Source organism: Homarus americanus, unplaced genomic scaffold, assembly GCF_018991925.1.
Source record: "Homarus americanus isolate GMGI-L3 unplaced genomic scaffold, GMGI_Hamer_2.0 scaffold42657, whole genome shotgun sequence".
Classification (NCBI taxonomy): Eukaryota; Metazoa; Arthropoda; class Malacostraca; order Decapoda; family Nephropidae; genus Homarus; species Homarus americanus.
The window spans coordinates 260056-271433 of record NW_024722584.1 but is presented as its reverse complement, the minus strand read 5'-3'; the positions used below and the strand labels follow the sequence as shown (position 1 = coordinate 271433).

The window sequence follows — 11378 nt, the reverse complement described above, 5'->3', positions numbered from 1 at the left end:
TAAAACATCGTTATGTTATATATATACAGTATAACCCATAAGATCGAGAGAAGTAAGAGATGCTTACCATGTCGAGGTTGAGAGACAAGTTGTCAGTGTGGGGTCGTGGATGCCTTTTATAGTCCACACATGAGCTATTTTAGCACCTGGTGAAACCAACCTCGGCTGTATTCTGAGAGGCAACGCCCATCGGCGCTGACGAGGACACACCAACTTTTAAGGTGGTTCCTTTATACGACTCATTTTCCTCTTTTCTTTTTAGAGAGATAATGTTAGATACTAGAATTTTTTTGCGGTTACCCAATGAAGGTCTTCAAAACATAAGGAATGGGCTCATTTATTATCGAATATATATATATACATATAAATATATATATATATATATATATATATATATATATATATATATATATATATATATATATATATATATATATATATATATATATATATATATATATATTCAGGTAAATCACTGTAGGTGCGCGTGTTCCAAGTATACAGTATGCTGATAGCCACTAGGAAACAAGGAAACACGAAGGCCCCAAGCGCTTTCGTGTAATTCACATCTTCAGGGGTGAGTACAGACTAAGGGGAAATACATAACAAGGCAAATATATATATATATACAGTAGAGGAATAGTCCACAATAGTAAGGTTATTAGGTTGGAGATCAGTAGGGTCACTACCTAATAACCTGACTATTGTGGACTTCATCTCACCTTCCTCTACTGTATATATATATATATTTGCCTTGTTATGTATTTCCCCTTAGTCTGTACTCACCCCTGAAGATGTGAATTACACGAAAGCGCTTGGGGCCTTCGTGTTTCCTTGTTTCCTTGTGGCTATCAGCATATATACTTGGAACACGCGCACCTACAGTGATTTACCTGAATATATATATATATATATATATATATATATATATATATATATATATATATATATATATATATATATATATATATATATATATATATATATATATATATACACGCGGGCTTCCATTTAAAAACAATATCTCACTAGTGGAGAATAAAACACTGGAGTTCTGCGTGTGTACAAGGATCGCTACCACGGCACCAGAAGAGCAACGAAAGCAATCCTAGGATTTGTTTTATTTCACACAAAGCCTGCTCATTCATCTTAGTCTTAAGCAACGTGAACCTCCACCTCCCTTAGGAATCATACATTCATTGTTATTTCTGTCGAACATTTATGTTACGTTACTCCCATTCCACACAAAAACAAATATCTGGCCCATCGCTACACAAAAGGCGGCATCACTAGCCACCGAAAGTCCTCACGGAGCCATAACTCCCTCGACACCTTGATGTCTGACCATCATATATACAAGTGTGTTTTACATAGCCGTCTTTTTCACTTAAAGTATACTCCACTTCATCCTTCCATATTGTGATTTATATTTTCCGCTCTGCTACAACATTTCTTTTTAATCTGCATTAATATTAACAGACTATCTATATCACTGGAGACGATCTTGACCTACTCTTTTGTTCAGTACATGTTTACTTCCCTATCTCCGTTTTCAAGTACTTCTTATTTTCTACACTTTGTTCTATTCACTTCATATATTCTTCCTAAGAAATTCATTTATGTGGTACATAATATTGCATTGCCTTGTGCATCAAGATCCATCATTCACATCCATATAATTATGTTGGTTCAAAACAACAATTCTATGTCCTTTCGCTGATTTCTAAGACACTCTACCGCTAAAGTCTCTCAATCCACATGCTATTGTTATGGCTATCGCCGACCGCCTTCACAACTTCTAGAATCATGATTTTCAATTAAAATCGATGATAAACCTTCACACCTCCCTCTTGACAACCATCTAGGTCGAGGTCCAGGAACATTATCAAATGTCATCTTTATGTTAATTCAAAACCAATAATCTGTTTTCACAAAGATGTAAAATAGCTTCAATATGAAACTCATTTCTCCATCCAGCAACTTGTAGTATATGCCTTTCATTTTAGTATACAATATATAAACCAATAATTGTTCATGAGGTACTTGGACACCTGTAGTCCATCATTCGTGAATGGTGTGAATCTTTAAGCCAATGGTACATGGATCATAACGAAAGCAAATAATATGGATAATGACAAAATACACAACACTTCCAGATGCCCCTTTTTATTATAACCAATGATCAGAAATAATTAGAAAAAAGAGAATGAACACTCTGGGGATATTAAGGGTAGTTTAGACAGAGTTCTGTCTGCCAGCCATACTTCCATTAATTACCGTCAGTTTAAAAGGATATGCAAAAAGTTTCTATTCATATTTCACGGTTTTATTGGATATTTAGTTACAAATGTGTAGGAATTTAAATAAATAAATAAAACCAGTTTACGGTTCAAGAACCATATTTGCAGGTTCTTGAAGTACTTGTGCCATCCTCACTTTGGGTTGCATGTTTCAGGAATGTTAATGGCCATAACCGTGGCCTCCTGCTGAACGGTGGGGAGCGACGTGCCTGCCCACAGATGACCCACCATGGACACCATGAGACACACCATAGGTTGGTTGATAAGGCGTATAGCTTGTATGGTGACCACCATATGTTGGTTGATAAGGCGTATAGCTTGTATGGTGACCACCATAAGTTGGTCTATGAGGCGTATAGCTTGTGTGGTGACCACCATAAGTTGGTCTAGGGGGAGTGTAGCTTCCATGGTGGCCCCCATGATGGCTACCATAGCTTGGTGTATGGGACGTGTAGCTGGACTGATGAGCACCATAAACTGGCCTTGCAGGGGTGTAGGACCCATGAAGTCCCGTGGAGTGACCGTGAGCAACACCATGGCTACCATGAGCAACACCATGGCTACCGTGAGCAACACCATGGCTACCATGAGCAACACCATGGCTACCATGAGCAACACCACGGCTACCATGAACACCATGGCTACCATGACCTATATGAGGTCTGGATGAGACTGACCCATGATGGGCTCCACCTGAGGAGTGGACGTCAGCGTGACCACCGGCCACCAACACCACCACCACGGCCACTAGCAGCTTCTGTATGATAAAGTAGACATAATCCATTAATTCTACGTATAACAGTACGATACAGGAATAGACACAGTTAATTAAGTGACTAATTAAAAAGGTTGTATTAAGTGCACCGAGTTTTATAAATATGTTGTATAATAACTGTTTTATTACTTGCCTAATACTGAGGATTTTATAACAACTACAAATGCTGAAAACTTAGAGTTCATATTTACGTTTATAACCAATTATGATATAAATTATTAAAATATTCCCCAATGCAAAGGCCTTGTATTTCCTTTTAAAGTTTGCTGTGTTAAGTTTATCATATTTCTAAAACAATGAGGTTATTAAGTATAAATTCAACATTATTAGGAATGTGTGATATTTAGTACTGTAATTCACTGTGTCTAAACTGTATTTGTTTTCTAAGTTGATTATCTTAAAATTCATTGTTATCTTGAGAACTCGTAAGATCCAGAGAAGTAAGAGATGCTTACCATGTCGAGGTTGAGGAACAAGTTGTCAGTGTGGGGCCGTGGACGTCTTTTATAGCACCCGGTGAAACCAACCTCGGCTGTATTTTAAGAGGTAACGCCCATCGGCTTAGGCAAGGACGCGCTAACTTTTAAACATGCTCCTGTTGAAATTGTTAACACAGTGTTTCTATGGGGTGCCCCTGTGAAGTTCTTCTATAAAGTTCTTTTTCATGTGGGTGTGTGTGTCATAATAATAATAAAAATAATAATAATAATAATAATAATAATAAACGGTTTATTAATAGAGTTGTAGCCGGTGGCTGAAAATATACAAACTTACATGTGATTTAGATATAAAAATATACGCTCAATACATTTACAGGGCTGTACATTACATAAATCAGGAGCTATTTATTATTTTAACAATAGATGAGAAGGTGCTGTTCTTTATCTATCAGTGCGGGCTCTTATGGGCTGAATTTTGTTGTAGTGGCGGACTGCGCGAGGTGGGCGGGGGACTGCAGGTGGCAGTAAGTGGCGATGACGAGGATGGTGCAGTAGTCCACAACCAAACCCTGCTAGTGCCTGGTGGTGGAGGTCACTGAGGGAGGGCATTTCCAGGGTGGAGAGAGCGTTGTTGTAGCCGGAGTAGTCTGCGTCACGCATGATTCTGCAGGCACTTTTCTGTACCTTCTCTAGCTGACGTTGTTGGGTAAAGTTGAGAGAACACGACCAGACTGGTGACGCATACGTTAATTTTAGGAGTATAAATGCGTTGTAGATAGTCCTTAGCTCTGACGTGGGTGCCAAAAGTGACCTGAGTTGTCGTAGCATGTAGAGTCGGTAAGAGGCTGCCTTGATAGTGTTCTTTACATGGGCCTTCCAGTCCAGTTTGTGGTCTATAGTTACACCCAGGAGTTTGGCAGACTGCACTAACTGGAGAGGATGGGCACCCACTGTAACTGCTGGAGCCTGCACTGGAGTGGTGGCGGTGTTGATGTGCATGACTACGGTTCTGGTGTGATTGATGGTGACATTGTTCTCCGTAGTCCATGCCTGTAGCCTGTCCAGGGTGCCTAGTAGCGATGAGTAGTCCGGTGAGGTGTTGTCTACTGTAACCCCCACAGTGCAGTCATCCACGTACTGCCACCTGTGACGAGTGTCCGAGAGAGCGTCTTTGATCAGGATTAAGAAGCACAGTGGTTGGTCCCATCTTGGTCCCCAAGGGAACACCGCAGGTGAGGTGTTGGAATGTGGAGACAGAACCCTGGTACCTCACTGCCTGAAGACGCTCACTCAGGAAATCCGTGAGCCGTGAGACCAGGTTGGTGGGCAGCCTCAGTGCAATGGCCTTGTTGATAACAATGCAGTGATCAACAAGGTCAAAAGCCTTCCTGAAGTCAACAAGGGCAACGGCCAGTGATGTCTTACGTTTCTCCAGGTTTTTGTTCAGAAAATCCAGGAAACTAACAAAGCAGTGTGATGTGGAGGAGGTCCTCATATTGCCAAATTGCTGTGGATCAATTGACTGATAAATACTAGTAAATGCCCATTCAAAAACAAAGTCTTCACAGAGTAGACTGGGTATGGGGGTAATGGCAACCGGCCTGAGGTCACTAGAGGACTGTGGGGTGGGGACCTTGGGGATAGGGGTGACATATGCGGTTTTCCATTCATTAGGATATTTGCTTTGTCTAAGGGAGGCATTAATAATGGAACAGAGGGGGGTGGCAATTTCAACTGCAAACTTCTTGTAAATTTTGTTTGGGAGGTCAATTAGGGTTGTAGAGCGTTTGGATTTAAATTTTAGGAGTTTGTTGGCAATTTCAAATAGTTGAACACTGGGAGGGGGGAGGGGGAAGGTAAGTAGGCCGGGAGGAGAGTGAGGTCAAGACTGGGTAGGGTATGACATATAGTAGCAAAGTGGTTATTAATTATCTCAGCTGCCTCCTCACTAGGTAAATGTGAGATAAAAGGATGTGTGGGAGACTGACAGTTAAGACCACAGAGATCTTTTACCTTAGAGTACCACTGACCGATGCCGACCTCCTTGAGGCCGTGCACTTTCCTGGGATAATAAGACTTCTTGGCTGACTTGATTTCCCTGATGACCTGGTTATGTAGACTTTTGTGCAGGCGGTTGTTGGTGTGTGTGTGTGTGTGTGTGTGTGTGTGTGTGTGTGTGTCCTGGTGTATTTTCTATGTGTCTCTATTCGCATTTCTCAATATTTTACTTTTTTATTTTCATTGTAATATTTTTTCTCTCACTAACCAATACCTTTGTCTTATTCACTTTATTGGCATATTATCTTAAACATTAAATAATTGTTCTCTCATTCTACAGCATATATTTTATGTGTATCTATCAGAATTATTTCATATTTTATATAATTTGTGAAAAATAGAAATTAAAGCATTCGTCTTTCATATTGAATTAAAATCTTATTTATTGTTTTAAATATTCACTATTAATTAGTTGTAAAGGAAAATATATTAACATCGTTTAATTGTTTTTCTTTCTTCTTATTCAATCCAATATTTTCCTGCTGAAGGCCGCTTTAGGTCTTATACATTCATTATTATTGCTGTTGAAAATATATCCTGTGTTACGCCCTCCCCGATAAAAAGCAATATCAGGCCCATCGCCTTACAAAAGACGAAAACAATCGCCAGCAAAATTCCCCCTCCAAAAAACTCACTCGACATCATGATATCTGACCGTCATATACTTATCGGTCCTCTCACCTAAATTGTTTCTTCCTCTTAATCTTTCCATATAATTTTTTATCGTTCCCTCTCTGCTAAAATCCATTTTTTTATTATTATTATTATTTTAATTTACATTAATATTAACATTAATATTGCATCTTACTCACCAGCGAGAAGCTTGACCAACTCTTTCCTGAATACATATATTGTATGATAACTGTCTCATTGCCTGCCTAATACAAGGCATTTTAAAACAACAGCAAATGCAAAAAACTTATACTTCATATTTACAATAATATCCAATTATTTTCCAAGCTCTATTCACTCCATATATTATTCCTATGAAATTCATATGTGGTATATACTATAGCATTACCTGGTGCATCAAGATCCATCCCTCACACCCACATAATAACGTCGATTCAAAACAAAAATGTATGTCACTTTCGCTGCATTCTGAGACTTTATCTCTATCCCTAAATATTCCTCAATCTACATGCTATTGTTATGGATATCGCCGACTTCCTTCACTGCTTTTGGTATCATGATTTTTCGTCAAAATCGAAGAAAAACCTTCACACCTCCCTCTTAACAACCATTTAGTCGTGGTCCAGGGATAATATCAAATGATGGATTTGATTGCTAACACACACTACTTCAATGTCATCTTTAAGTTAATTTCTGAATCCATTGACCGATAAGAAAAATATATACAACACCTTCAATATGAAACTTATTTCTCCAATCAGCAACTTATAGTATATGCTTTTCACTTTAAAATAAAATACATGAACCAATAATTGTACATGAGGTACCTGGACACCTGTAGCCACTCACTCATGAATATCATAGATCTCTTACCCAATGGTACAATGATCATAAAAAATAATTATACAGACAATAGTCAAATATACAATACATGCAGATGCCCCTTTCTGTCACAACCAATGATCAAAAACAAAACAGAAAAAGGAACACTGTGGGGATATTAAGGACAGTTTAGAGAAAATCCTGTCTGCCAGCCATACTTCCATTAATTACCGTCAGTCTAAAAGGATATGCAAGAACTTGTATATTCATATTTTACAGTTTTATTGGATATTTAGTGACAAGTGTGTCGGATTTTAAATAAATATATAAAACCAGTTTACGGTTCACGAATCACATTTGCAGGTTCTTGAAGTACTTGTGCCATCCTCACTTTGGGTTGCATGTTTCAGGAATGTTAATGGCCATAACCGTGGCCTCCTGCTGAACGGTGGGGAGCGACGTGCCTGCCCACAGATGACCCACCATGAACACCATGAGACACACCATAGGTTGGTTGATAAGGCGTATAGCTTGTATGGTGACCACCATAAGTTGGTCTAGGGGGAGTGTAGCTTGTATGGTGACCACCATAAGTTGGTGTATGAGGCGTATAGCTTGTATGGTGACCACCATAAGTTGGTCTAGGGGGAGTGTAACTTCCATGGTGGCCCCCATGATGGCTACCATAGCTTGGTGTATGGGGCGTGTAGCTGGACTGATGAGCACCATAAACTGGCCTTGGAGGGGTGTAGGACCCATGAAGTCCCGTGGAGTGACCGTGAGCAACACCATGGCTACCATGAGTAACAATATGGCTACCATGAGCAACACCATGGCGACCATGAACAACCCCATGGCTACCATGACCTATATGAGGTCTGGATGAGACTGACCCATGATGGGCTCCACCTGAGGAGTGGACGTCAGCGTGACCACCGGCCACCAGCACCACCACCACGGCCACTAGCAGCTTCTGTATGATAAAGTAGACATGTTAATTATACGCAACATGCATCATGATTTAAGAATATAGTTTATAATAAGAGCACATTAATTGCCTAATATAACGCATTTTATAACAACACAAAATGGTAAAAACTTAACCTTTATCGTTATTTTATTAACCATTTATAAATTAATGAAATATTCACTTATGCAAATACTTTTGTTTATCATTTGGAAATATTATCTGTTAAGATTTCATATATTATATGAATAACTTGGAATTATTTGAATTAATTCACAATTGTTGGAAATTTGTAATGTTTAGTATTACAGTAAGTTTAGAACTTCTGTAGACTTCAGACGTTTGGTGAAATTAAAACATCGTTATGTTATATATATACAGTATAACCCATAAGATCGAGAGAAGTAAGAGATGCTTACCATGTCGAGGTTGAGAGACAAGTTGTCAGTGTGGGGTCGTGGATGCCTTTTATAGTCCACACATGAGCTATTTTAGCACCTGGTGAAACCAACCTCGGCTGTATTCTGAGAGGCAACGCCCATCGGCGCTGACGAGGACACACCAACTTTTAAGGTGGTTCCTTTATACGACTCATTTTCCTCTTTTCTTTTTAGAGAGATAATGTTAGATACTAGAATTTTTTTGCGGTTACCCAATGAAGGTCTTCAAAACATAAGGAATGGGCTCATTTATTATCGAATATATATATATACATATATATATATATATATATATATATATATATATATATATATATATATATATATATATATATATATATATATATATATATATATATAGGGCAGAGATGAAGTCCACAAGTAAGTATAGGTAGATAGTAGGTCACCAACCAATAACCTGACTATTGTGGACTTCATCTCACCTTCCTCTACTGTATATATATTTGCCTTGTTATGTATTTCCTTAGTCTGTACTCACCCCTGAAGATGTGAATTACACGAAAGCGCTTGCCTTCGTGTTTCCTCCTTGCAGCATACTGTATACTTGGAACACGCGCACCTACAGTGATATATATATATATATATATATATATATATATATATATATATATATATATATATATATATATATATATATATATATATATATATATATATATATACACGCGGGCTTCCATTTAAAAACAATATCTCACTAGTGGAGAATAAAACACTGGAGTTCTGCGTGTGTACAAGGATCGCTACCACGGCACCAGAAGAGCAACGAAAGCAATCCTAGGATTTGTTTTATTTCACACAAAGCCTGCTCATTCATCTTAGTCTTAAGCAACGTGAACCTCCACCTCCCTTAGGAATCATACATTCATTGTTATTTCTGTCGAACATTTATGTTACGTTACTCCCATTCCACACAAAAACAAATATCTGGCCCATCGCTACACAAAAGGCGGCATCACTAGCCACCGAAAGTCCTCACGGAGCCATAACTCCCTCGACACCTTGATGTCTGACCATCATATATACAAGTGTGTTTTACATAGCCGTCTTTTTCACTTAAAGTATACTCCACTTCATCCTTCCATATTGTGATTTATATTTTCCGCTCTGCTACAACATTTCTTTTTAATCTGCATTAATATTAACAGACTATCTATATCACTGGAGACGATCTTGACCTACTCTTTTGTTCAGTACATGTTTACTTCCCTATCTCCGTTTTCAAGTACTTCTTATTTTCTACACTTTGTTCTATTCACTTCATATATTCTTCCTAAGAAATTCATTTATGTGGTACATAATATTGCATTGCCTTGTGCATCAAGATCCATCATTCACATCCATATAATTATGTTGGTTCAAAACAACAATTCTATGTCCTTTCGCTGATTTCTAAGACACTCTACCGCTAAAGTCTCTCAATCCACATGCTATTGTTATGGCTATCGCCGACCGCCTTCACAACTTCTAGAATCATGATTTTCAATTAAAATCGATGATAAACCTTCACACCTCCCTCTTGACAACCATCTAGGTCGAGGTCCAGGAACATTATCAAATGTCATCTTTATGTTAATTCAAAACCAATAATCTGTTTTCACAAAGATGTAAAATAGCTTCAATATGAAACTCATTTCTCCATCCAGCAACTTGTAGTATATGCCTTTCATTTTAGTATACAATATATAAACCAATAATTGTTCATGAGGTACTTGGACACCTGTAGTCCATCATTCGTGAATGGTGTGAATCTTTAAGCCAATGGTACATGGATCATAATGAAAGCAAATAATATGGATAATGGCAAAATACACAACACTTCCAGATGCCCCTTTTTATTATAACCAATGATCAGAAATAATTAGAAAAAAGAGAATGAACACTCTGGGGATATTAAGGGTAGTTTAGACAGAGTTCTGTCTGCCAGCCATACTTCCATTAATTACCGTCAGTTTAAAAGGATATGCAAAAAGTTTCTATTCATATTTCACGGTTTTATTGGATATTTAGTTACAAATGTGTAGGAATTTAAATAAATAAATAAAACCAGTTTACGGTTCAAGAACCAAATTTGCAGGTTCTTGAAGTACTTGTGCCATCCTCACTTTGGGTTGCATGTTTCAGGAATGTTAATGGCCATAACCGTGGCCTCCTGCTGAACGGTGGGGAGCGACGTGCCTGCCCACAGATGACCCACCATGGACACCATGAGACACACCATAGGTTGGTTGATAAGGCGTATAGCTTGTATGGTGACCACCATATGTTGGTTGATAAGGCGTATAGCTTGTATGGTGACCACCATAAGTTGGTCTATGAGGCGTATAGCTTGTGTGGTGACCACCATAAGTTGGTCTAGGGGGAGTGTAGCTTCCATGGTGGCCCCCATGATGGCTACCATAGCTTGGTGTATGGGGCGTGTAGCTGGACTGATGACCACCATAAACTGGCCTTGGAGGGGTGTAGGACCCATGAAGTCCCGTGGAGTGGCCGTGAGCAACACCATGGCTACCGTGAGCAACACCATGGCTACCGTGAGCAACACCATGGCCACCATGAACAACACCATGGCTACCATGACCTATATGAGGTCTGGATGAGACTGACCCATGATGGGCTCCACCTGAGGAGTGGACGTCAGCGTGACCACCGGCCACCAGCACCACCACCACGGCCACTAGCAGCTTCTGTATGATAAAGTTGACATAATCCATTAATTATACGTATAACAGTACGATACAGGAATAGACACAGTTAATTAAGTGACTAATTAAAAAGGTTGTATTAAGTGCACCGAGTTTTATAAATATGTTGTATAATAACTGTTTTATTTCTTGCCTAATACTAAGGATTTTATAACAACTACAAATCCTGAAAACTTATAGTTCATATTTACGTTAATAACCAATTATAATATAAATTATT

The 11378-nt window shown here is 38.6% G+C and overlaps 2 protein-coding genes across 2 annotated transcripts; both read right to left on the bottom strand.

Moving 5' to 3' along the window:
- Positions 1–2310: 2310 nt before the first annotated feature.
- Positions 2311–3095, bottom strand: LOC121862821. The gene is made up of 2 exons (XM_042361140.1): positions 2597–3095; positions 2311–2554 (listed from the first exon to the last, which is right to left on the bottom strand). Exons 1-2 carry the CDS (start codon positions 2946–2948, stop codon positions 2433–2435), a joined length of 474 nt encoding a protein of 157 aa, XP_042217074.1. The 5' UTR covers positions 2949–3095; the 3' UTR covers positions 2311–2432.
- Positions 3096–10432: 7337 nt separating this feature from the next.
- On the bottom strand, positions 10433–11166 carry LOC121862820. Its single transcript, XM_042361139.1, has 2 exons — positions 10719–11166; positions 10433–10676 (listed from the first exon to the last, which is right to left on the bottom strand). The coding sequence occupies exons 1-2, from the start codon at positions 11029–11031 to the stop codon at positions 10555–10557; spliced, it is 435 nt and encodes a 144-aa protein (XP_042217073.1). The 5' UTR covers positions 11032–11166; the 3' UTR covers positions 10433–10554.
- Positions 11167–11378: the final 212 nt, after the last annotated feature.